This window comes from Microtus pennsylvanicus, chromosome 3, assembly GCF_037038515.1.
Source record: "Microtus pennsylvanicus isolate mMicPen1 chromosome 3, mMicPen1.hap1, whole genome shotgun sequence".
Taxonomy (NCBI): Eukaryota; Metazoa; Chordata; class Mammalia; order Rodentia; family Cricetidae; genus Microtus; species Microtus pennsylvanicus.
In genome coordinates this window covers 104,864,417-104,892,217 of record NC_134581.1, presented here as the reverse complement: position 1 = coordinate 104,892,217, position 27,801 = coordinate 104,864,417, and the positions used below count along the sequence as shown (strand labels likewise).

The window sequence follows — 27,801 nt, the reverse complement described above, 5'->3', positions numbered from 1 at the left end:
CGAAGCTCATTTGTGCTCAGGCCTAGGAGAAAGAAGCAGAGCACATGGTGGTGTCTCATGACATCCACATGAATTTGCCTCACAATGAAATGAGATGGCACTGGACCAATGAGATGGTTAAGTGGGCAAGGATGCTTGCCACCAAGATTTTTTCAACTGAGTGGAATCCCTAAGACCCACATGGGACATGGGGAGAACCAACACCAACAACTATCTTCTGACATCCACACTTTCACCCTGGCTCACACACTCCCAAACATACAACACACACCGAACACACGAGCACATGAATATGTGGATAGGCTTGGGTGCAAATGGGAAGTGTGCTATGTGAGAAACACACAGAACATGTGAGCTGCAGAATGACTTATTCTTCCAGACTAGACATGATTATGGCTGTCTGGAAACAGAGAAAGTGTCCTCGTCCCAAAGATCCCACTGCCTGAAACTACAATGTTAAAAATCAAGTCTAATTTCAACAATTTGGCTGCTTTGCCTTTATTTGTGAATACTGGGTAAGATACATTCTTTATACACCAACTTTGAGACGTCATCTGTGACTCTCAAATGGCAGGTGTGTGTGCGCGCACACGTGTGTATGTATGTGTGTGTGTGTGTGTGTGTGTGAGAGAGAGAGAGAGAGAGAGGGAGGGAGAGAGAGAGAGAGAGAGAGAGAGAGAGAGGGAGGGAGGGAGAGAGAGAGAGAGAGAGAGAGAGAGAGAGAGAGAGAGAGAGACTACTAATGTAGTGGTAAAATGACATTTTCAAGAAATGGAAGAGAGGGAGAGAAACTTGAATTTTCAGCTTCCTCTACACTTGGCCCAGAGGACGGGAGGTCAGTGTTGAGCAGCCTGAGCTGCACTTAGCTCTCAGAAACAGGAAATGACTGGCCAATGAAACATCACTGGAAGCCAGGGAGTTACCAGTATCCAGAGGCTTGCCACGTTCTGGAAAGAGGAAGGTGCACAAGCAGCTCTTTCCAGTGTGGCCACTGTCCTACCAACTCTATCAGAACTCTGAGGCGTTGGTCTTAGACAGCTTCCTGAGAGCGGGGCAGTAAGCTGTAAGGCAGGACATCCGTTTAGGGGTCAGAGATCAATGCACCTTCAGAAGCTGTCACAGGATGCAGTGTGGCTGACCTCACAGGTACAGGTCAGGCTATCAAAACTCAGTTCTTAGACTATGTCAGAAGCTCTGTATCTGCTCTGCCTGCTGGCTGGCGCCTCTTGACTGGAGCCTCATTGGTGGACTCCTGCACTCCTAGTTCACAATGGCGTCGACCAAGACCACATCTTCCGGTTGACTTGTAGTGACGAGAAGAAGATGGACCCAGGGTAGGTGGTGGGACAGGGGCTCGATCAGGCTTCTGGACCTCACCAACTGCGGCATCTGACGGTTGCCTGTAGATGCAAGCAATCTTACTGCCAGTGGCTCTAGGCAGAAGAGAGTGTGAGACCTGGTGAAGCTGGAGGCACCTCTGTCCCTGAGGTTTTCTTGGTGCTTTGGTCACCCGCCTGGTGGTGAGCTCCTGACTGGCAGAACCAGTCTCTGTATGGTCCACAACTGCCTGATCTTGGCCACGTTTCCACAGCTCATATCGCTCAGGCTGCAGGATCCGCACAAAGACATCCATGGAGAAGCTCACCCTGGCCTCCCCACAGCTGCACTGAGTTGCCACCTTCCCATAGTCGATCCACCTCGGGGTGGCGAAATTGATGGCCTCTGCGCAGTTGAAGCCGTGATTGAAGCCAGCGTGATATCCATAGGGAAAGGTGACCATGAACTCCCCAGCCTCCTGCGTCATGCGTCCAAACGGGATGCCATTCTCCTTGAGCACAGTGGGGGAGATGAGTGCCACCTTGTGCCTCATGAAGGCCTGGCAGCCCTGGGAGCTGCCCGGGAACAGCTGTCTGGCCAGGTGCTCCAGGCGCCGGCCATGCTCGGGGGGCACCGCGTACCACGTCTTGGGCTGCCCAAAGTGCAGGTAGTTGATGCTGTACAGGTCCATGTCCTCCGTATGCCACGCGAAGGTGGTCTTCCACATGCCAAAGTACAGGTAGGGCGTGTTGACGCCCTCGATCACAATGCCGCATTCTTGTTCTAACAGGTCCTGAATTGTTCCCAGGTGTCCCACGTTCCAGTTTTGAGTTTTCCCATCAAACAGGGAGCCGCTGACATCTGCACCGTAAATTGGTGACTCATAGAGGCGATTCTTCCAGTATTTTCTCTCCAGATCTTCAAAATTCACATGTGGCGGGGTCCGGTATTTTTTGCTGTTGGCCAGGTCACGGTACTGCCCCACTGTCATGGCTTTCTTCTTCTTGTGATATTGAGTGAACACACCTGCGCGGCCAGACACCACTTGCTGCAGGGGAGTGCCTATTACCATGTCACTGATGTCCTCATAGGACTGCCGGGCTCTCCATTCTTTGGGTGGGATGACCTTGGCCAGTCCAGCTCGGTGTGCCCCCTGGGATTCCATGTAAGCGATGTATTTGTCAAAATCATTAAACTCTTCTTTGCTGGGACGAAATATCATTATGCTGCAGCTCGGATTCTGAGCACAACTGGACTTAGACTTCATAGCTTCAATTTGAACACCAAACTCTAATATACACACAGGATTGAGGGGGCAAGATTCTTTTAAACAATGAATTACTGTGGGTATGCTGCAGCAAAACTCCACTTGGCTTCTGAGAATGTGCCAGGAGCAGCCTGCCTTAGGCGTGCTGACACACTAAGAGCCAGCGCTCCAGGCAGGCGTCTGCTCACTCCAGCCTCTGAGGGGTCGCAACCTCTGCTGTGTTCCTCTTGTTGTCTACGGGATTGCTGGTGCAGCAGAATGTTGTCCTCGGGGAAGTGAGTAAAACAAACTCTGCAAGAATAAAGTTTGAGATGTTTAGTAAAGGCCCCGGGAAACTGAAAGGAAGCACTCAATTTCCCAGCCATTCAGAAGCTGGCCCTTTGCGCTCTGCCAGTACAGTGCTGATGAAGGTGTGGCTGGGAAGCAGATCGTGGGCGATTCTCGTCCTCACCCAGGGAAATGATGCAGTCAGTCTAGACATCTCTGTGACAGTGTTTCTAGAACTGAACATGGGTGTGTGCTATGTATGATCCAATCATACAGTTGCAGAAAATGCTCATGCCTAGACAGTGAGTGCTGGTAATACTGTTTCTGATGAGCACGCTCTGCAAACAGCAAACTCCCACTGACTTTGGAGAGGACCCTGTTAGAAGTCTGTACAACAGAAGTCACCAAGCGGGAAGATGAGTGCTTTATATGGAACCAATGTTCTAAAGCTGATTTCAGGATTTTCTAATCGAAAAGGATGCCTATTACATGATCCATCTATGTAAGATTGGGATGAAACAAAGAAATTTATGTTCAAAGTCAGTGTGCATAGTCCTCAGAGTGAGAAATCGAGATGGTTGCGGGTGAGAGCCTAAGGTGGGATCTGCAAATGCCAATCTGCTCTGACCCCACATGCTGCCTACCGCCTACCAGAATAGCTAGCTCATTGTGACCAGTTCTCCAGCTTGGAGATCTTTTTTTAAAAAAATATTTATTTATTTACTTATTATGTATACAATATTCTGTCTGCATGTATGCAGGCCAGAAGAGGCCACCAGATTTCATTACAGATGATTGTGAGCCACCATGTGGTTGCCGGGAATTGAACTCAGGACCTTTGGAAGAACAGGCAATGCTCTTAACTGCTGAGCCATCTTTCCAGGCCCTCAGCTTGGAGGTCTTACAAATGTCTCTCCACTCACTAAAATGGTTCAGGAAATAAACACTAAAGCGAAGGAAACGGGGATAATTGGATTAGAAGGAAAAGAGTGATTAAAATGAATCAAACAATTAAAATGAAAATCTAGGGAATTAGAATTTGAAGAGCTTGTTAAGAAAAAGGTAAGCTGGACAGTGGTGGTGCACGTCTTTCATCCCAGCACTCGGGAAGCAGAGGCAGGTGGAGCTCTGTGAGTTCAAAACCAGCTTGGTCTACAAGAACTAGTCCCAGGACAGGCTCCAAAGCTACAGAGAAACCCTGCCTTGAAAAAAAGAAAGAAAAAAAGAAAAGAAAAGAAAAAGGGAAAGAAAAGAAAAAAGTAAATACGGGTTATGAGTTTCCTTAACTAACATTGTTTGGTTTGATGGTCACGAAGATGTTTTGTACACCTGGTTTTCCACAGACCAATGCAGGATGCAGAGCTACGAGTAAGAGCTGTCCAAATGTCTGAGAAAAGCAAGTGGTGGAGCTCAGTCAGGCCAGAGTTTCTCCGTGGTTGTATAGCAGAGAGAGGGTCAGAGAGTGTTGGTGTCCAGATGGAAGTCGAAGCACATGATAGATCACTTCATCTCTTCTATATAAGAAGAAAGTGAAACACGGAGGCAGTCCAGGAGAAGGAGACGCTATCTCATTCTCGGGCTATTCCCCATCAGGTCAAGCATTTCTGCCACAGTCCTGGGAAAGGAGAGGTGCAGAGCATGAGATTCTGAAAATGGTTTCTAAACTAACCACATTGTTTTGTATCTGTCTTGAGGTCTCCCCTAGTTTTTACTTTGTGTTGTTACTGTTTCTTTCCTCTCCCACTCTCACCCCCCAAACGCTTCTTCACTCTTCTCTTCTACCCCTTCCTAACCCCATCTTCCTTCTTTCTCAACGGAATACTCTTCTCCTCTCCTGCAGCTCTCTTTAGGAATTATCACCTTGACCTAAATCGGCTGTGACGGCTGTTGTAAAAGTTTTATATCCTTCCAGCTCATAGCTGCTCCGTGGAGCTGGCCCTGCCAGCATTCCCGCTTTCTGAAGACTGTGATGTGGAGATGCTAAGAAACCCATTAGCTCGTATCCTCAGTTTCAAGTTCCTTCCCGTCCTGTTGTCTTCCACCCAGTATACTAGGAGCGTCACCGTGTGTCATATTTCCCGCGGATCTTAGGAATTTATTGTAGGCCCTTGGAACACTTTTATTAGAGATAGAATTAAACGAGGCCCCTTGGCCCACAGCATCCTGCTCCTTCCTCTTGGTTGCAGCCTGTCTCTCCTGCTATCCTCCCAGAAGCGGCTACTCCTTTCCTGAGCTGGTCTCTGCACCTCAACTCCTTACCTCACTAACTCCCGCTCATCTCAGGACTTCAATCAGTTAAGCAAACACTATCACCATCTTCTTTATTAAGGTACGAGTCATCAGCCTCTTTCATGGGTAATGTCATTTCCCTTTCACCTTTCTCCATATTACAATGTGTCAAAACTTCAAAGTTTGCATGCAAGAGTTTGGCCTCCCCCACCAGATGGCGCTCTAGGGGCTACACCTTATTCACGTGGGCGTTTTGTGGACTACCTCTCCTTTCTCCTAGTCCTTGACCTCCGGGCACTATCCCTCTTTTCTGGATTTCCTTTTGCTCCTCGGATTTTCTTTCTCTCCTCTGACCCCTCTCCACACACACACTCAACCACCACGCACCACAAAAGAGCAATCTTTTCTCAAAGCTCAACTCTCATTCTTCTCAACTTTCTTCCTGCTGTGCTGTTGGCATTGGTTGGCGCTGGTCTGTCTGTCCCTTCTGTGTAACTCATTGCCACAGGCCCCTTACTAGTCACACTCTCGCCTTGCTTCTCCTCCTTCCACTGAGGCCCTGAGAGTCAACTGCACAGGACAGGTGAGTCACTTCCCTGAGACTCATTCTGGCTGTCTTCATTTACACCAAAGGTAACACGGCTGTGCTGTCACCACTGACTATTTCACCTCATTTTCCAGATGTCAAAGGCATCAACAGAGTCTACTGTGAGACCGAGACCAGCTTCACCCTAAAGAAGATTTTTTTGTGCTCTTACCCTCCCCACAAGGAAGCTCGGGATGCCTCCTACTTTGCTCTCCTGCTGACAGCACTCCCCAAGTCAGTTCAACCAGCCTTGATGGTTAACTACTACCAACACTCCATGCAGACATCATGTGACAGTCTCCCACCTACTACCCATACTCCATGCAGACATCATGTGACAGTCTCCCATTTACTACCCACACTCCATGCAGACATCATGTGACAGTCTCCCACCTACTACCCATACTCCAGGCATCATGTGACAATCTCCCACCTACTACCCATCTCCATGCATGCATCATGTGACAATCTCCCATCTACTACCCATACTCCAGGCATCATGTGACAATCTCCCACCTACTACCCATACTCCAGGCATCATGTGACAATCTCCCACCTACTACCCATACTCCATACATCATGTGACAATCTCCCACCTACTACCCATACTCCAGGCATCATGTGACAATCTCCCACCTACTACCCATACTCCATACATCATGTGACAATCTCCCACCTACTACCCATACTCCAGGCATCATGTGACAATCTCCCACCTACTACCCATACTCCAGGCATGCATCATGTGACAATCTCCCACCTACTACCCATACTCCATGCATCATGTGACAATCTCCCATCTTACTCCAAAGTTTTCATCTTAAAAGTCATCTATGTGACTAGAGATTGTTCCATGGGTAAAGTCCTTGCTGTGCAAACAGAGTCTTGATCCTCTGTACCCATGCACAAGTCAGACATGGTGCTTTGTCTACAACCCTAGAGCTGAGGAGGGGCAGAGACACGCAGGTGGTGGGAGGGCTAGTCTAATCTAAACAACCAACTCTGGGTCAGTGAGAGACTCTCTCAAAAAACAAGATGGAGAGACAGCTGAGATGAACTTCTGACCTTCCACAGAGGCACCTAAGAACAAGTGCACACTCATATGTGTGCGCTCACATGTGCACACCCAGGCATTCAACAGACATACATGCACGCGCACACACACACACACACACACATAAACACACAAACACACACACACACAATTCAAAGATTTTATAAATTACTTTTATATATATGCATACATATACACACAATCAGTTTTAAATTTATAGGCAAATATTTCATTAGTCTGAAAACATGGTCTGAAAAGGTGAGGTAATTTGAAAGGAGACTTAAATACCACACTGAGGATCTTTTCTCTAAAATATAATTAAAATGCTTGGTAGTAACACGAGTACCAATATCTAACTGAATTTTGAATTGAATATGCTTTAAGCTAGGCTTGTAGAGTTTTCTAAACTACATTTATAAGGGTTCTAGAAAGAGTAAGGCAATGTGTCCCTGTATATAGTCTTAAAATTCTGTATATCCCAAGGCAATAATCTGCTTTTGCAAGTTTAGTCTATGCTCACGAAAGAATTGCCTAGAATCTGCCAACGATAGTTACAGCAATCCTTCAGTACCAAATCTAAAATGGTCCCCTTTACAGTGAACCTGGCCTCTGGCTTCTCTGAAGTAGAGCCCACAGGACCAGTAAAGAACACCTGTCACAGCAGACTATCTGGTCCATGCCGTCATGGTTACAGTCTTCCCCAAAGAGACTGGATGGTTCTGACACCTGAAGGAAAGTATTTGATCTCATCCGTCTTAAAAACATAATTGACATCTTAACTTTAGGATTTCTGGAAATTAAAAAGTCATTGCTCCACATTTTTTGAAACAATGCCTTCAGTCAGCCAGATTGCTCAGAGGGCAAGGCACCTGCTGCACAGACCTGTGCTCCATCTCCAGGACCCACCTGGTGAAGGGGAGAGCCCAAAGTTGTCCCCTAGTCACCACACGTGCACACTATGGCAATCTTCCCTGGAACCCTCCACACTGAATAAACTTAAGTAAAAAACAATGGTGCCTACATTGTGGTGGGGGTGGGTGGATGGGTGTTTTAAAGGAGAGAAGATAGTAAATGAAGTATTGATAACCTGTTCTGCTACAGTCATAGCACAGATTGTAGGAGGAAAACCTTTGTCTTTCATGTTCTTTACTTGTCCCACATCTATTGCTTTAACTGGATTGCTGGTACTATGCCTCAGATATTAGCCACCGTTTCTTTAGACAGCATCACCTTTCTTGACCGTTTACTTATTCCATAGCTGAAAACGTTATGTAGAAATGAATGACTCATCTCTTCTCTCACTGGACAGTTATTTATTCACAATCCACAATTATTACCAATCACATGCAAATATTAACCTCAGTTCCAAGTACCTGAAACAGCACATCCAGTAAAATATTGAAGCTCCCCAGAGCACATATTTGTCAATGAAATGACATCCTTGTAGCATTATTTTTAAGATTTTTAGCACATAGTGCCAAAGCTTTTCTGTAAGAAATGATTATTCCCCAATGTTGCAATTTTTTTGCAAATTTATTTTTTAAGTCTTTCACTACTTGGTGAAATGTAACAAGTTATAATTTATGTTTCTTGGATCACCCTGGAGATAAAAACTTTTCACTAATGTTGACCTTTGGATCTCATCTTATTACCTCATTCTTTTGTCCATTTTTTGCTAACAGTGGTGCTAGCAAACCTATTTATATGAACATTTTACATATAACTTAAACATGCTCACTTTACGGCCTTTGTTAGATGTATTAACAGTTCTGCCTATTTGGCATATTTCTTATATTTCTTTAATTCCAATGAAGTTAAAATAATGAGTGTATATTTAATATTTTATATTGTATATACTGCCCCATGTAAACACATGGAAGCATTGCCTTAATTTTTTTCTTTTAATGTGATACTAATTCTATCCTGGGGCTTAATCCTTAAGACTGTTTTGTGGGTCCTGGTATAGCTGACTCTGTGTTCTTTATGGAAGAGCTATCTGTGCTGCTGTAGTGGTTTCATTTAGTCTGGCTCTCCCCTTTGCTCCAGAGGAGATTCTCTCCCAATGTCCTTAAACTTGACTAGCCCGACAACACAGGTTATCTTAATGAAGTTTTCCAGTTTCTTCTCTGATGACTTGGCCTGCTTTCCTCCTCTGGGAGGAAAAGCTAACTGACGCAGAAATGCCTGTGGGCTGAGCCCTGGGATATCTGCTAACTGATGCAGGAGTGCCTGTGGGCTGAGCCCTGAGATGTCTTTTTATTTCTCCCAGTTCTCTAGTTTTCTTTAATTGGTATACTGCATCTTCTGAGATTTTTTTCTTATCTTCTTATAGTTTTCATTTGTTGAACTTTTGATTTGCAGTAGGTCATTCCTGTCGTTTTGGTTTTTATTGCTTCTGTGAATTCCATTTTCATATTGATCTTGCTTTGCAGACACGTTTATCTCTTAAAAAGGCTAAAATATCAATGGTTTTTAGAGTTTTGCTCCTTGATACAGTCTCTTTGAAGAGGGTGCTTGTATCTTGGTTTTGGTTTCTTACATGCATATTTAAATCGTTATCAAGGCTGATCTCCAAAATATACAAAGAACTCAAGAAACTAGATATCCAGATAGCAAATAATCCAATTTTTAAAATGGGGTACAGTTCTAAAAAGAGAATTCTCAACAGAGGAATCTCTAATGGCCGAAAGGCACTTAAGAAACTGCTCAACATCCTTAGCCATCAGGGAAATGCAAGTCAAAATGACTTTGAGATACCATCTTACACCAGTCAGAATGGCTAAGATCAAAAACACTAATGATAGCGTATGCTGGAGAGGATGCAGAGTAAGGGGAACACTCCTCCATTGCTGGTGGGAGTGCAAACTTTTACAGCCACTTAGGAAATCAGTATGGCAGTTTCTCAAAAAACTGGAGTTAATCTACCTCAAGACCCAGCAATACCACTCTTAAGCATTCACACAAAGGATACAGATCCATACCACAAAGACATTTGCTCAACTATGTTCATAGCAGCATTATTCATAATAGCTGGAACCTAGAAACAACCTAGATGCCCCTCAACCAAAGAATGGATAAAGAAAATGTGGTACGTTGGTACAATGGAGCAATAAAAAAAACTCAGCAATAAAAAAAAACAATGACATCTTGAAACTTGCAGGCAAATGGGTGGAACTAGAAAAAAAGCATCCTGAGTGAGGTAACCCAGACACAGAATGAAAAACATGGTATGTACTCACTCATAAGTGGATATTAGACATAAAACAAGTAATAACCAGCCTATAGTTCACAACCCCAGAGAAGTTAGGTAACAAAGAGAACCCTAAGGGAGACTACATGGCTTCCCCACTGCAAGGAAAAGTAAACAAGATCTCCTTAGTAAATTGACAGTATGGGGGAGAGAAAGGGGGTAGAAGGTGGGGAGAGGTGAAGGGCAGTGGGAGGAGAACATTTAGATTTTAGAAGATCAAGTTGGGAAAAGGACAGAGAGGGAGAGCAAAGGAAGCAATACCTTGAAAGAGAACCATGGTGGGGTTAGCGAGAAACCAGGCACTAGGAAAACTCCCAGGAAACCACAAGGATGACCCAGCTGAGAATCTAAGCAATAGTGGAGAAGGCACCTTAACTGCCCTTTCCCTGCAATCAGATTGATAACTACCTTATCATTATAGAACATTCAACAAGCAGATGCAGATGGAAGCAGACAGAGAGATTCATAGCTAAGCACTGGCCAAATTCCTGGAGTCCAGTTACAGAGGGAGGAGCGATAAGAGCAAAGGGGCCAAAACCATGATGGGGATACCCATAGAAACAGCTGACCCCTCTGAATGTGGGTGGCAGTTATGTGGCATGGGTAGTTTGTGGGGCCACTAGCAATGGAACCAATATTTATCCCTTGTGCATAATCTGGCTCTTTGGTGCCTATTTCCTATGGAAGGCTACCTTGCTCAGTCTAGATATAGGGAGGAGGGCCTTGGTCCTGCCTCAAGTGATGTGACAGACATTGTTGAGAATGTGGGAGGCCTCATTCTCTCTGAAGAGTGGATGGGGGTGGGGTGGGGGGAATGTGGGTGAAGCAGGAGGACTGGAGGGAGAGGGGACTGGGATTGGTACGTAAAATAAGATTTTTTTTAAAAAAAGTATTATGAAAAAAAAAAAGTCGTCCTCAAACACCTCGCAGTCCTTGGTTAGTTCCAGGGCAGGAAAGCTGCCTGCAAACTTGGGGGCACGTGGGCTCATTCCCAACAGTTCTTGCCTGCTTGTTTCCTCTAGGCTGGCCATATTCAGCAATGAAGGGTCTCCCAGCTTCTCTCCTGGAGGCAACAGGTCTAGCATCTTCCATTATCTGACTTGTAGAAATTCCCCTAACTTTGCATACTCCAGTTCAGAAACTAGCTTTTCGCCTGCGTAGAACATAAGCTGTAGCCTTCTGCTCTGACTGACAATGTCCTAGATCGCAGAGAAAAAGTCTCATTTCTAGAGGTGCCTTCTACAATGGCATAGTAATGCCCTCAGGTCCTGTAAAGAGGGCTGTGTTGCTTGACTCTCCTGATGATTGAGGTGAGGACTCTTCCGTAGGATTTTACAAATCAGCATGTATTTCTAAATGTCCACATGTTGTCACTATCGGCTATCTTATCTGTTTTATGTTTTAGTTCCTTTGTAAGTTTGTCAAAATACAAATCCTGTTATTGTCACTTCGAGGTGGTTTGGTATAATAAAAAAAAATGATGGCACTTAAATTCCTGTCTTCATGGCTCCCCAACCCAGATGCACTGATGTATGCGTCTCTGTCTGAGTCACTGGTTCATGTCAAATACTCCTGGCCATCATCCCTGACTCCATGGTCTCCTTCTCTCTCACTTCACTTCTTTCTCCCTTCCCCAAAGTCTCAAGTCCTGCATTCTAAGCCAAACTAAGACTTTGCTGCATGAAATATTTCTCTACTAGTCCAAGGTCTGAGTGAAGTTCTGTCCTCCATAACCCATGGTTACTATTTAGCAGGTGCCTACTAAGCACTGAAATGGGAGCTCCCAGAAGGCAGTCTGCTTGGCAGGCAGCATTCACCTCCAGTGGTCACAGAAGGCAAAAAATACATCAATTCTAGAGATGTGTTTGTTTGTTGAAGGCACAGGGGCTGTCTCTGTCCATAAACCTTGGTGATCCATCCCTCATAAGTTGCCAGGAAAAAGAAAGGGGAAAGGTGGCTGGCTCTTCCTGTATGCTTGTGCCCCTGAACGCCACTTTTCTCTGCTGCCATTCAAGTCAAGAATGTACAGGAAGTATGGGTAAAAAAGACATATACATAGCGGGAAGAATCAGTAGAGGTTATATCGTGACATAAATCCTGAAGACAAGGAACTGGCCTTTAAATTCAGGAGTGTAAGAGTCACATTATGACTTCAGTGTAACCTATGATAAGCTGGGCATGGTATTACTAACTTCATGTTAGTTACTTTCTGGGGCATGGGAACTGAGGTGCTAACAGTTGTACCAACCACAAAGATCCCTCCTTACAAAGATACACCACTCAATGAAGAAATTACTTTGAATTATAAATTTTAGATACACTCCCCAAATGAGTCTGCAAATCTTATACAACACAATCTCCCTTTACCTTAAACTACAGTGAATTTTACAGCCTCCAACTGAGATAACCCTCATCCATACCTATCCCTCTCCTTCATTCCTGTTCCCAGAAGCCAATTTCTTGTGTAGTTTAGCTATTTCTTCTGCTTTTCTTGTACTTTTCAACTTTTCGATTTTAGTTATCATGAACACATACAATAAAAGCTTTAAGATCTACTTTGTGATGTATCTTCCCAACTCACATAGATTATTCCTTCCCCCTCTTAGCTCTATCAAACTTTCGGGTTATAGTACTGAATCTTCAGCACATAAAATTAACCACAGCTGATTTGTGCATTGAACAATGACGTCACTACTGCTTTTTTATAAAAATTTAATATTTTCTCCTTTCTTTGTTTTATACACACTCATTCTGATTCATTTCTAGAAATTTAAATCAAAATGCACAAAGAAAACTGGTTACTGAAGCAAATTTCTCTCTTCCTGGAGGCCCACGTTTGCTTGAAGCTGACACTTCCATCCTCTGCATCCAGGGATTACCACTCCACTATGACAGATCCCTCAGGCTCCTTCCTTGTGTGCACACTTGCTTCAGCAGGGGTCATCCACGGAGTCACGTCCTGAGAGACTCATTAGAGATGAAGGATCTCCAGAAGGGGTTTGAAACCTGCATCCGGGAAGAATACCCAACAATCTGTACTGGGTATTCATAAATTCTTCTCTTACCAAAGGCACCAAAGATGCTGAGCAAAAGTCATTTTCCACTAGAATTCATGTCGTCATTGCCTCTGCAATCTTACCCCATCTATCACAAAGATATGTGGCAAAATGCATCTAGAAGGTCTTGCTAAGTCAATGTCTACCATCTTTGCGGCAATAGATGCTGTGAATGGAATTCCAGACTCAGCTCTAGTAAGGCAGGGATCATGTCAAAAGTTTCTTAACTATTAAACAAGAACTTTAAAGTTATTGGGTGGCTATAAATAACACTCCTGTTTGCTAGAGTTTGGATATGTAAAAATATCTTTGCTCTATGCTCTTGCTTTTCTTTCAGAATTCTGAAGGCATCTTATTGACTTCTCAAAATACAAAACCAACCGGTAATCCTTTTATAAATTCTGTTCCAATCCTGTGCTCACTTTTAGAATGTTCTGGTCATTTTCTGCAGTTTTGTTAAGATATGCATGATGAGTCTGAGCAGTCATTGCTCTAGGCATGCCTTACACAAATTATGTAATTATTATGTTCTGCTTTGCTGTGAAACAAAAGCCTTGTCATTTCTTTCATGTGCTCTCTCCCACTCCATTTCTCCTTTCCATCTTCGCCTAAGCCATCATTTGGACCCCACACCTCATGAGTGAGCCCCTAATTTTATTACCTGTCTCTTTTCAACATCTTGTTATTTTGTTATTAGCCAATCTCCTATCATTTTCCAGTTCGTGAATGCTCACTGTAGATAATTGCTGCAGGCTTTCTCTTCTCTTGGAGAGACTGGTTTGCTTTTGGGTTTCATTTGCTCTCTGCACTGCATTTTTTCTCTGGTTTCTCTGTATCAAGTTTAAGAAGCAGGCACCAACTAAGTAACTGCTGTGTTTGCTATGAGTGCTCTAGTAAAACCTAGTCATTTCCTTTAGAGACGGGGACACTGGAGATATCTAAAGGTGAGTCTAATGAAAAGACTTGAAATTTATACTTTTTTTGAGACAGGGCAGGGTCTGTTTACATAGCCCTGGCTGACCTAGAACTCAGAGATCCACACACCTCTGCCTCCCAAGTACTGGGGTTAAAGGTGTACCACCATGCCTAGCTAAACATTCTTAAATTAGTAACTGGGGCCAGGAATTTGTGCTATCCAAGAGTTTTTTGTTTGGAGTTTTTGTTTTGTTTTGTTTTCTTTCAAGACAGGGTTTCTCTGGATGTCCTGGAACTTGCTCTGTAGATGAGGTTGGTCTCAAACTCAAAAGATCCACCTGCTTCTGCCTCCCAAGTGTTGGGAATAAAAGCATGTGCCATCATGCCCAGCTACACATAACTGGAGCACAGGAGTTTGTGGTGTCTGAGGGGCTTTTTGTTTGTCTTGTTTTGTTTTGGAGACAGGATTTCTCTGTGTAGCCCTGGCTGTCCTGGAATTTTCTCTGTACACAAGGCTGGCTTCAAACCCAGAGATCCACCTGGCTCTGCCTCCTGAGTGCTGGGTTTAGAGGCGTGCACCATCATGTACAGATTTTTTTAATGGAGATACACACACGCGTGCGCGTAGTAGTTGAGGTTATAATCTCAACATTCCAAAAGAGGCAAGAGGACCATGATATTGAGGGTAACTCAGGCTAAGTGGTGAGTTCCAGGACAGGCAGGGCTACACTGTGGAGCCTTCTCTGAAACAAACAAATAGAAATCAGATAATCTATTACAAAATCCTACAATCCAGCTTGTAAGAATTGATAACTTCACCTTTCGCATTTGCTTCAGGCGTTTTTTTCTACTGAGACAGAATTTACACATTTAAACATACACTTCAATGCTGGGCAGCTGACGTGTTTTTACATGTAGTGCTGTACAATAACCCCTGTAAATTAATTGTAAGACATGTCTATCACCCAAAAAGTATGTGTTTCCATCTTCAGTCATTGCCCATTCCCACCCACAACAAAACAACTCTTCTCAATTTGCCTACTCCTGATACTTAATGTAAGCAAAATCTAGAATATGTGGTCTTTTGTGCCTGGCTTCTTCCACACAGCAAATTCTTGAATTTGTGTTACATTACATACCAATATTTTGCTTCTTTTTATGACCAAATAATATTTTGCAGTGCACAGATAGTTATCCATTCACGGTTGACATAAATCTGGGTTGTTCTCACTCTGAGGCTATTAACAATGCTGTTATGAACATTCTTAGACAGTTCTGTCTTGATACCTAAAATTGTTGGACCAATCAACAGCTCTATTTAACATTTTGAAAAGTTGTTACACTGTTTTCCAGAAACGGTATTTTTTCTTCCACCAATTATGAGGGTGTCAATTATGCAGACAGCTTCTCCAAGAGTTACTGTCTTCTCTTTCAGAGAAATTCCAGGAGTGATCATCCTGGTTTTAACATTCACTGTTAAAAACTGTTTTAACAGTCACTCAATAGTGCCTACTGAGGATCTTATCAAAAGCTTCCTGACCATTCTGCATGCTTTTGGAGAAATATCTGTTCAAACCTTTTGCTTTATTTTATTCCTGAATTGAAAGAGGTCTTATTTATTGTGAGATGTTTTTTGAAGTGCACACGTTTGGATATTTTCATTTGGGTTGGTGTTTTGAGACAGGGCCTGGCAATGTGGCTGTCTGCCAGCTGCTGGGAATACAGGAATGTGCTACAATGACCAGCACAATCTGACAATTTAATCAAGTCCAATCTACCAATGTTCTGTATTGTGGCCTGCCGTTGGTGCTGTGTCTGAGGCACTCATTACTGCCCAGTATGCGGTTATGAAGCATCTGCTGTACTGTCTACTAAGGTTTAGTTGTTTTGGTTGATCTTTTAAAGTCTATGGTCTCAATTGAAATTGATTTTTGTGTAGGAATCCAAATTCATTCTTTTGTACTTGGATATCCAGTTGTTCTGGCACCATTTTGTTTTTTTAAGATTATTGGTTTTTCTCCTTGAATTGTCCTGACAGTTTTGTTGGCAGTCTGATTGTAAGGGCGTTTTGGCACCTGTATCAGTGTCGTCTATTGGTGGCCATCCTAAAAACACACCAACAGAACAGGTCATTTTGCTTTCTCCTTTCCTCCAGATGCACTTGCTAGGCAGCTTCTTGGATTGTTGACAATTTGATTGATTCACCTTATTATTGTTGACTTACTAATATTTCCCAAGTTTCATTTCTGTGAATTATGACAGATTTTTTAATTCAGTTGTCCAGTAGCAAACACCTTACTTCTAAGCCACAAACTCCATTTAAATTATAAGCCACACATATTTTGAAAAAAAATAAATGCAATTAAATTTTTTTCCATTAATTACTCCCTTTTATGTCTTGTTTAAGAGGTCTGTCTTCTTGAGACCACAAATGTACCTTTTTATATATTTATTTTTACCAATGACAATCAGAAGAGAAAATACAGCTGGAAGTAAATTTGGACAGCAATAGCCAATAGAAGACAATCCAGAATCTGAAATTCTCTCTACATGGTCAGATGCTAATACAATTAATTGTAACTTTGAGGTTTAAAATATAGCATAAATGACTGAGATTTCATTAAAGAGCACTTTTCTGCTGTAAGAAATTGTTGCTTCTCTCATGGGCTTCTTTCTAGTTTTCTGATGTCTCTGTTCTTCGGCTCCTATGTAGATATACAGAAATCAAAAACCTGAAGCTAATATCCACTAATGAGGACATATAGTGTTTGCCTTTCTGAACCCGGGACACTTATTATTTTTCAGTTCTAACCATTTTCCTGCTGATTACTTAACTCCATTTTTCTTTATGGTTGAAATCCCATTGTGCATATGTCCTGCATTCTTATTCTTAATTCATCTATTGATGAACATGTAGACTGATTTGTTTTCCTAGCAATTCCTTTTTCTAGCAGCCATGAACAAGATGAACAATTATCTTTTTAGTAGGATATTCCGTCTTTTTGGTGTCTACAGATGGACTAGCTGTCATGTGGAAGCTCTATTTTTATGTTTCTGAGGGAAAATCATGCTGATTTCCAAAGTAACTGTATCAGTTTGTCCTCCCATCGACGGTGAATGAGGCCCCTCTTTCTCCAAATGCTCGCCAGTATCTGTCATTTTCTTGATAGCTAGCATGACAGGGGTAAGATGGAATCTGAGTGGCTTTAATTTGCATTTCCCAGACGACCAAGTACTTCTGTTGTGTGCTCTGGCAAAAATTTGCTCCCATTCTGTATGCTGTTCACTAATTTTGCTGTAGAGAACCCTTTCAGTTTCTCAAGTCCCATTTGCTGCTAATTGCCTCTATTTCCTGAGCTACTGTTTCCTATTCAGAAACTCATTACCTATTATTACTTATTTTTTTCTAGTTTTCTTAGAGTCCGGGGTCTTTGCATTGAAATCCTCTTACAGCTGATTTCTATGGATTATGCGAGAGAAGGGTTTATTTCACTCTTCTGCATGTGGAAACCAGTTTTCCCAACACTTTGCTGAAGATACTGTCTTTTCTCCAATGACTAGTTCAGCACTTTAGTCAAAAAATCAGGGGGCTTAGCAGTATGGATTTATGTCAAAGGTTTTTGTTGTTTCTTTCCTGGATCCACTGGTTTACATGTCCATTTTTGTGCTGGCACTTTCTTTTCCTTTCTCCTTCCCCCATCCACAGTAATACACTGTGTTTAGGGAGAACAAATCTGCATTTTTGGTTGTAATACTTTCTTTTGCTTTGTTTTTATAGGTACCATTTCTAAATTTTCCACCCACTCCTTTATTTGTACATACCTATGTGACTACCCTGTTTTAACTTCTATACCACTTGACACTGATAGTTGACCTGCAACTATCTCACCCTCCATACTCATCCCCTTTGTAGAATTTGACTCCATTCATAGTTACACTTGAGCATTCTTTCCAGAGTAAATTCCTATTCATGTGAACTAGCATTACACCAAAATAACCAAACAAACTGCAGCCAGACTTCATGTTCTTTAACTGAGCATTCTTGCCTATTACACAATCTTGACATAGAGCAATCATATTTTAAGCATGAAGATAATATATCTGTTTCCTTACATTCTATGATGCCTTAGGATTTGGTGTGTGTGTGTAATAGAAACTTTTCTCATTATTTCTTGATTTTACTTTCCTTCTTAAATATTTTTATTAGTTCTGTTTTGATTGTTCACTGAGTCTAGAATATTTCATATATATTACCGTATTTTAGCCGGGCGGTGGTGGCGCACGCCTTTAATCCCAGCACTTGGGAGGCAGAGGCAGGCGGATCTCTGTGAGTTCAAGACCAGCCTGGTCTACAAGAGCTAGTTCCAGGACAGGCTCCAAAACCACAGAGAAACCCTGTCTCGAAAAACACAAAAAAATAAAAATAAATAAATAAATAAATATATTACCGTATTTTTATTGCTCATAGTTATTATTCTCCTTTGCTTGGAACTTGACACAAACCAAATTCTTGACAACTAGACACATCCTTTAGTAAATGTTAAGTGTTGCCTGACTTATTAAAAATTCTATACTCATTGCAGATTGTAGTAAGAGTTGCTTTAGACTTTAATACTATTGTATCCCATAATTTATCGCCTAATCTAAGACCCTTTTAAATATAAAGGGACCCAGAAATGACAGTATAAGCCAAATCTTACTGATATATCAAGTTAAAAAGCAACAGAAACACAGAACTGTATTTTCCCAAACTGCAAAATACATTTTTCAAGTACTAAAAATACTTTTAAAAAATGACAATAGAGTATGGCTGCAAGTTTTTACAAGTGGCAAAAATTAAAAATATTCAGAATATGTTCTATAAGTACAAAATAATGAAGTGTCAGATGTTAATGACAAAAATACTAGAAATTCCCAAATTCATAAAATTGAAAATATTTTTAAATTAACCCTTAAAAAGAATGAACTAAAAAGTTAAACGAGGAAATCCATTTTACATAAATGAGAATAAAAATACCACCTTTCAAATCTGTGGTATGTTAACAAGTAATATTCAAGAACATTTGAAAATCTTAAATAGTTAAGGCAGGAGGCTAGAAAATTATATGAACTGCGTAGGCAACTATCTGGAAATAAATTTTCAAAAAAAAATTTAAAAGAACTAAAAATAATACCAGGAATTGATGAAATACAAAACCAATAAATTAACAGAGTACAGATAAACACAAGCTTTTGAGAATTTTAATATACTTAAAAAAAATCTCCAGTGAGAATGATGAAGAAGAAAAGTAAAAGAAACAGATCACTAAGATGGAGGTCAGCGCTGTAAGAGACGTGAAAGTAAAACAAAGAGGAAACAAAATAAAACAAGAGCATGGACAATTTTACACTAATACATTTTTCAAATTAAGGGGATAGATTGCTAGAAAAATATTAACAGACACAAGAAAAGAGAAAATTAACTATATTCATAACCATCAAAAAAATTGAAGTATCAGCCAAACTCTTAGAAAGAAACTTCCAAACTCAAGATAGCTCTACTGGGGAATTTTACCAACCATTTAAAAAACGCAATTCCAATCTTGGGCAAATTTTTCCAGAGAACAGAAAGTATGCTTCCTAATTTGTATTATGATACAAATCCTGATGACATTAGGAGAAAGGAAAACAGTTAATATTCCTTTTGAACACTGACACAAAAATCCTAAATAAAGTATGAACTCGCTGACCCTAAGACTATGTATGTGCACTGTGGTCCAGATGGCTTAGTCCATAAATAAATGATTAGGTAAAACCTAAAATAAATCTGTTGAACACATAGTAACATATTAAAAAGAAATCTCAAACGCAGAAGTATTTAGTAAAACTCACCATTCTAAACATGGTGTTTACATTTATAGTGTCGCCGTCAGGCTTTCAGCAGAGGAGCTTCTTTCTGAAGCATCCAGCGGTAACTGCAGAGACTCGTGACTAGTCAAAGTGCTGAAAATAAATGTCTGTTCAACACTCAGCCCTAAGTGGGACACCTCTATCACCCCCTTAAGGTTCAGAGAACACGGTGGAAGTGGCAGGGAGAACAGAAATGCCTAAGGAAGGGCAGTGTTGGAGAATAATCTTCAGGCAGAAACATGGCCTCTGCACTCTTGAACTCAAAAGCTCTGGTTGCCTGTGCTTGACCTACACAAGACTGGGTTTGTCAACATCCTGCCAGAGAAGAAGGAAGGACTAACAGGACCCCACCCTTTTCTGCAGATCTGTGGTAATTAATGACTTCCAGGGTGAGGAAGAACAGCCACCAGAAAGATGCCCGTGCTCCTGTAAGCAACCCTAAGGAAACTCACTGAATCACAAAAATAAGGAAATAAGTAGATGTAAAAGTAGAAAAGGGATTAGTTGGGAAGAGGAAGTGGGATCAGTAGGAGGAAAAGAGATACGAATATGATCAAAATACATTATATACAAATATGAAAATGTCATAATAAAATGTCATAATAAAAAATCAGGTGTAATATATAATTTTTAATGTATTATTTTTCAGCAATCTCAAATATTAAGAAAATCCCATAAAATATATCATTACAAACCTTCAGCAAAATTACACATAAAAGTAGTAAAAGTCTTATCTTGTAGATCAAGAAAAAAACAGGGACACCTGAGATCAGAATCTTTATTCAACATTGTCCTGGAAGTTCTAACCAATACAAGGCAAGGGAAAAGAGAAGGCAGAATGGAAAGAGACTGAAAAAGAAGAAACACATTATCATATTGACAGATGGTATGTGTGTAAAAATATTCAGAGTAAACCACTTGAATTAATAGAAGAATTTGGCAAGTTCTCTAAATTTCAAATAGATATATGCAAAAATCAACTATATTTACATATACTAGTTACAAATGATCCAAATTTAAGAATGATATCATTGACAATAACATTAGATATTAATGACACCTAAAGCCAGCAAGAGCTTGTGAGATTTCTGAAGCAGTAATATGAATATACACAGAAAAGCAGTATACTGACATGCTTTAGAAAACAAAGATGATCTAAAGAAATGAGAAGATATACTTCGTGCCTAAATCTAAAGACTGACTCATTATAAACACCACTTTTTAAATTTGCAAATGCAATGTTATTCCAGTTAAAACCTCAAGTGTATAGAACTTGACATTTGGCCCCTGAATATACAAAGGGCAAAGAGATCTTGGAAGAGAGGAAGAGGTAACAAGAATTGTTCAACTAGATGTCAAGATACCACTATTACATTACAGACAAAATGAATGCCTGGCTGTCTAAGAAAGATCTATGAAGCCTTTAGAAGATATCCACAAAGAGTATCAATATGATTTCAAAGAAAAATCATTCTCAACTAAAATATAGCATGCACTTACCAAAAAAAAAAAAGATTGATTGAACTCCTCCAAATGGAAGATTTCCATCTATAAAAGTCAGTATCAAATATTTCCAAATGAGATGTCTGAAGTTATATGTACAGTTTAAGAAGCAGCAGTTACTACCTCAAGTGTTAAGAACTCAGAAATCTGTAAGGAAAAGACAATTCAATAGAAGAATCCCTCACAAAGAAGTCAAAGTAGATAATAAACATGAATTAGACATCAAGGAAACACGGTCAAGATGTCAATGTCAGGTCGATGAAACTGAGATACTGTACAGTATCAGGCATGATGAGATTCCACAAGGAGAGCTCTCCCCCTGTGGATGTGGTTCATAGGAAATGCACTCTACTCCTCTGCACACTTGCAACAATAGCTGTAGTACTTTTATTTGTAAAGATCACTGTAACAGAAACATAACTGTTAGATTTATAGAGTACATTTTTACAGTCAAATTCCACACAGCTACACACCACATACATTAAGTGGAAGGGCAAAAGAAAAACAAAAAGATTTGTTTATATAAACATTTAAATCTACATAAGTTCAAAGCTGACAAGATTGACTTTCACTTAGAAATTCATTCATGGGCATTTAGTAAATATATTTGGAGGCTGGAGAGCTGATTCGGTAAGACTGTTTGCTGAACAAACATGGAGACCAAAACCCTAATCCTTGGCTTACACATAAGGAGGTGGTCATGTGCATGAATTTTCTTTCTTACAAAAAAATTTCACCTTTTTTGAGCTATCAGGTTCATAGATGATGGGTTTATTAGATGTAGGGGAATGATTCAACTAGTCGAAATGGAGAGGCATTTGATAACAATTATAACTGGATTGGGGGGACTAACTAGAATTTTGATGGTATATATAGAGGAGACTGACCATCACATGAGTTTACATTAAGAGACTATCTCCTGAAAGGAATTGTTTTCTCTGCGTCATGTAAGTCCTGAAATCAAGACTTGGGTAACAGACAAGAAGTGGCCTTTTTCTAGGGATTAGTGCACTAGTAGACTGTCCAATTGTTCATGTCACATATGCCACAAAAAGACAGACACATATGAAACAAACAACTTTTATACCAGACAGGATTTCTTTCTGGTAAGCTTTATTCATTCATCTGTTCACTCACTTCATTTGGAAAACTCTCACTGGGCAAACGATAGTGTTAGTCCTTGTTTTAAATGGCTGGTCTAGACCACTGAGCATAACCTTATGGAACTTACATTCTACATGTTCTGCATGGAGATGGAGCAGCAGTGATTTTAACAACACAAAACCACACACATGCTCTGTAAAAAGAAAAGAAGAGCAAACTATGGGAGACAAGAGTGGAGGACATTAGATGAAAAAAAGAACAGCTGACATCTTAACTGGGATGTCATAGCTGGCTGGTCTCACTTGAGTGAGAAAGACCCTTCATGGACACTAAGAAAAGGCTCTATAGCAGAAGTAACTGTGACTAAGCAAGAAGGTATGCATGCTGGAAAGGCATAAGCAAGGAACTTTGGAGCCCACTGTAGGAATATTTTGGCTTCTCCAGGGAGGGTATTGGGAAGCCAATGTCCCTCTACTGTCTGTGTGTCCTTTTTCTTCTCAATCTCATTCAAATATTTTTTTTAATAAATTGCTGAGAACACAATATTGTAATGTTATCATTGAAAAGTATTTTGTGTTTCTTTTAAAAAAGATCTTATTATGTTTTTAATTTTGTACATCTATGTGTGAGTATGCGCGTGTATGTGTGTGTGTATGCCTACTGAAGCCAGAAAAAGGTGATGAAAGCCCTGGAGCTGGAGTGCCCTGCCAGACACTGATGCTGAGAACTGGACTTGGGTACTCTACAAGAGCAGTAACTGCTCTTAACCCCAGAACCACCTCTCCAGCTTTACTTTCTATAGTGACTGAAATCTCTTCTGCAGTTTTTATTCAGTTGTTTGTATTTCTTTTTTACATTATGTGTATCAGTCATAGTGGAGCTAAGTATATGTTAAAGACTTTACAAAACTTACTTTCTAATCTGACATTCAGTTACTGACTTCATTCACATCTCCTAATAATTTATTTATGTAGTCCTGTCTCTCCTGCAACTAACTATGTAGACCAGACTGACCTCAAATTCCAAGATCCTTCAGCTTCTGCTTCCAAGGTGCTGAAATTAAAACACATGTGTTATCCAGACCTAGCTCATGACAAAAATATGTTTAGACAGGGTTCTTGACTCAGTCTCAGATCACTGGGATCACAGGTATGGGTCACCATATCCAGCTTAAATTTAAGATCAAAGTGATTTTTGAATTTATTCTAAAGCCATGTAATGTTCTGCCTTCATCAAACTGTGCTCCTAAACAGCAGGTACTATACACTCTGAAATGTCCTTCTGAGGTTTCTTTTATCCCTTTGGAGACCATTTTCTGTAACCTTTGAAGCTGGAATTCATATATTGTCTCCTCCATGAAAAGTTAATTTTGCAATCACAAGTATTGCATAGAACATATTAGCACACTAAAGCACTATCCTTGTTCTATTAAAAATGAAGGTGCATATAAACCTGGTGTGATCTATAAGACATGAGATGGGACATGTGTCTCTAAGGTTTGGGAACAGGACTGAGTTCCAGGAACTAGAGAGGATAACCTCATCTCTAGTGACACACGAGAAAGTAACCTGTTAGATAAGTCAAGCAAGTAATCTTTCTAGAGAGAATCCTATCTTTCCAAATTCAAAGATCTTCTGTTAGAGGACCTGGAAGATGGTTCTGTTGATAAAGTGCTTGTTGTACAAGTATGAGGACCTGAGTTTTGATTCCCAACAAAAGCTAGGTGTGGCAGAAAACACCTGTCAGCCCAGGGATGGAAAGGCAAAGACAGGAGGATCTCCAGGGCTTCTGGCTACTCAATCTAACCAATCCAACAGTGTGAGGTTAGTGAGAGGCTATTTCAAAAGCAAAGGTGAAGCGCAATAGAGGAAGACACCGACATGAACCTCCTACCTTCAGACACACACACATGAACTGCACACTCATGGGATCTTCTACTCTAAAGAAAGAGGATGTAGACAGAAAAGGGAATGTGAAAAATATTGCCAAGGAACAAAGTGAGCAAGCAGGAGATAAGATGATTGTAGGCAGAATGGGGGGGGGATTACTTTTCTGTGGTAATCAATTTGAAATAAAAGCACAGAGGAGGCTGAGGCAGAGAACTGCCGTGAGGTTACTAAGCTAATCTGGGCTACGCTATAAACTAGAAAAGACAGAAAGAGCTTAGTAAGTTATGATGTGAGATAAGCTGGCAGGGCCACCTCTAAGGGACTTTCTTGATCATATTATTTGAAGTAGGATGGAACCTTCTAGTGGTAGTCAGACAAAAGAAGGCCCAAAGGAAAAGTCTTAGGTTTTGCCTGCTTGTCTTCCATCATGGTATCCAGTTATCTCCCTGTTCTAGGCTGTTGTCCAGTTATCTCCCTGTTCTAGGCTGCTGTCCAGTTATCTCCCTGTTCTAGGCTGCTGTCCAGTTATCTCCCTGTTCTAGGCTGCTGTCCAGTTATCTCCCTGTTCTAGGCTGTTGTCCAGTTATCTCCCTGTTCTAGGCTGCTGTCCAGTTATCTCCCTGTTCTAGGCTGTTGTCCCGTTATCTCCCTGTTCTAGGCTGTTGTCCACGTAAGCTCCCCTGTTGCTACCATCGCTTGTGACATCAGAATTCAGCTTCTTCAGTCTTCCAATGTGGACTGAAGACCAGTGGCTCTCAAGGAATGCTTCAGGCATTCAGTACCAGAGTGGGACTGTTTGAGACTGCATGTAGCCTTGTGGACTGTACGGCTACACAGTGTGGATACCTATACTGCATCACTAAGTCAATCTAGCAAACTCCCTTTTCATCTATGTTCACTCTGTTAGCGCTGTTTCTCTGGAGAACCCTGGCTCATGCAGACATCTTTCCAACTTCATTTCTTTTTCCTAAGTGCTTTCACTCTTGAATTTAAAAGCTTTATGCTATCATTTTCATAGTATCAGGACTTATAAGTTAATATTTTTTGGTTTTACCTTTCTTACTAATACTTCCAGACTATTTAAATCAAATGCTTTTAATTTTGTGAACTAATTTTTCTTGTGCTAAACTATAATGGAATCATCAAATGCTTAATTAAAATATCAAAATTTAAATAGACTTGTTGAGAGGTTGATAAAGGCAGCTGGAATATAAAAACTGTCACCGTCTTGTCATTGAAATTTCATTCCTCTAGTTTATAACATGCATGCCATCTATTCATTCGGCCAGTACTCACTCAGCACCTATTATGTACCACGCATGTTCTATATGCTGAGGACACCAGTGAATAAGCAGGGTTCCTGCTTTTCTGAAATTTAGATTCTAATACTGTTAGACAATATTGGTAACAGACAATATTGATTTGGCCAGCCTGCTTGCTGAGATAGTTCTAAGCACTGTACAGTTATGTAATCACCATAGCAAGAGAAAGAATGACCCCTACTTTCGGACAAGGGATGAAGGGCATGAAAGGGAAAATAATTTGCCCAACTGTACACAGCTAGGGTGGGCAGAACTGGAGTTGAAGCCAGAAGAGTCGCATAGTTGGTCTCAATATTGTGGCTCAGACCAAAAAGATGAAGGTGTATAGGTAATGAAACAAACAGGAAACCTGCTGGTGTTCAGTATTGCGGAAGTACAGAACTGGGTGCTATAAATTTATGCATGGGAGGAGTGGGGGCACAGTATGCATGCCAAGGGAAACCCTGCTGAGAAAGCAGCGGTCAGCTAAGACCTGGAAAAATGGCATTACAGCTGTCATGGGGCAGAGGTGAAGAACACAGTGCAAGATTTTAACAAACACAAGGATGCAGACCTGAACTCAGGAGGCTGAGGCAGGACAGTCAGTGCAGGACACATAGAATTTAGGTTCAAAGTCAGCCTGGCCTACATAGCAAGACCTTACCTCAAAACTCAAAACACTGGGACCTTGCCTTGCTCTGAGAAACAGAAATGTCCAGTTGAGTGTATCTAGAACGTGGTATACCCATGACTGTCTGAAGCCAGGAAGGTAGGCAGGAGATAGACCTGCTCAAAGCAGCCTCAGCATCAAGTAAAGACAAGTGGCTGTTTTATCCTAAGTGCACAAAACACGATCGTTCTGTGCAAAACCACAGGAAAGTTCACTTGGAGGTAATTACAATCCAAGAGGAAAATGACAGTGGCCTGATTGAGTGTGGCTACAGGGAAATGAACGTCAGGATAATTTTCACACTACTGGATAAGAATGACAAGTGGGCAGGATGTAGAGTCAAGGAAGTGGATGTTGGACTTCGGGTTTGAGCCGCTAATATGATGCAGTGTCCTTAGGCTGTGTGAGGCTGAGGGAGGTATATGGCTTCTCTAAGAAAAAAGAAGCCTTTCACCGTCTGCTTCACAGGGGAGGGGGGAGGCTGTCTTGTCCAATTCTATTTCTTTATTTAAAAGTTCCAAAGGAAAGATTGGAGGGCACCGAAATGTCCAGTTTTGGGAGAGCCTTCCACTTGGGACAAACTGGAGAACTGAATCCGAATTTATTTATTGAGCATCTACCGTCTCCCAAGATCTCAATGATGGGACACCAAGACAACGCTGGGAAGCCATCTTAATTCCATCCCACGCTCCTCCTGGATGTTAGGCCCACTGTTCTCTAAATGCTCACTGTCATCAACGCTCATGGCATGTCCCGTTACAGAACACCAATTAATGCCTCTCTCTCTCTCTCTCTCTCTCTCTCTCTCTCTCTCTCTCTATATATATATATATATATATATATATATATATATATATATATATATATACTTGTTAAGTATATATATATATATATACTTAACAAGCAATGCGACTATAGCCCCTACCTATCTATCATCTATCTATCTATCTATACAAACAATGCGACTATAAGCCCTGCCTATTTATCTATCTACCTACCTACCTATCATCTTTATCTTAACAAGCAATGAGACTATAACCCCTACCTGCCTATCTATCTATCTATCTATCTATCTATCTATCTATCTATCTATCTATCTATCTATCTATCTATCTATCTATCTATCATCTTTATCTTAACAAGCAGTGCGACTGTAAGCCTGCCTCCAAGGCTAATGGTTTCGCAGGGAGGTACCTTTGGAAAGCTCGTGGCTGCCCCCGTACTTATTTGCGCGTTCTTCATGTCCACTTAAGTGACAACTCTAGTCCCTAGGCTGCGGGGTCTACTGAGGCAGGAGCCGTTGGGCCAGCTGGCGCGCTCTCCTCAGCTCTCACGCTTGCGAGACGCAGACCAATCCCCGGCGCCTTCCGTCCTCGCAGCACCGCGGCGAAGGAGTCTGGGAAGGGGTCGGGGAAGGAAAAGACGCGAGAGAGATTAAGTTATTGGCTCTCAAAGACACAACAGGACTTCTACGTTCGGCTCCGAAGCGCAGCTTTCAAACGCC

At 41.3% G+C, this 27,801-nt stretch overlaps 1 protein-coding gene across 3 annotated transcripts; it reads right to left on the bottom strand.

The window, feature by feature from the left end:
* Positions 1–476: 476 nt before the first annotated feature.
* Positions 477–27,794, bottom strand: LOC142847289 (lysine-specific demethylase 4D-like). 3 transcript variants are annotated; one of them, XM_075968005.1, is made up of 3 exons: positions 27,492–27,794; positions 4,143–4,466; positions 477–2,875 (listed from the first exon to the last, which is right to left on the bottom strand). In XM_075968005.1, exon 3 carries the CDS (start codon positions 2,582–2,584, stop codon positions 1,181–1,183), a length of 1,404 nt encoding a protein of 467 aa, XP_075824120.1. In that variant the 5' UTR covers positions 2,585–2,875; positions 4,143–4,466; positions 27,492–27,794; the 3' UTR covers positions 477–1,180. The 3 variants fall into 3 exon arrangements, 2 of the variants coding, with proteins under 2 accessions (XP_075824120.1, XP_075824121.1); XM_075968006.1 differs by lacking the exon at positions 4,143–4,466 and having other exon boundaries at positions 713–2,875; positions 27,492–27,775; XR_012910137.1 differs by lacking the exons at positions 477–2,875; positions 4,143–4,466 and adding an exon at positions 12,767–12,976 and having other exon boundaries at positions 27,492–27,775.
* Between the last annotated feature and the right edge of the window lie 7 nt (positions 27,795–27,801).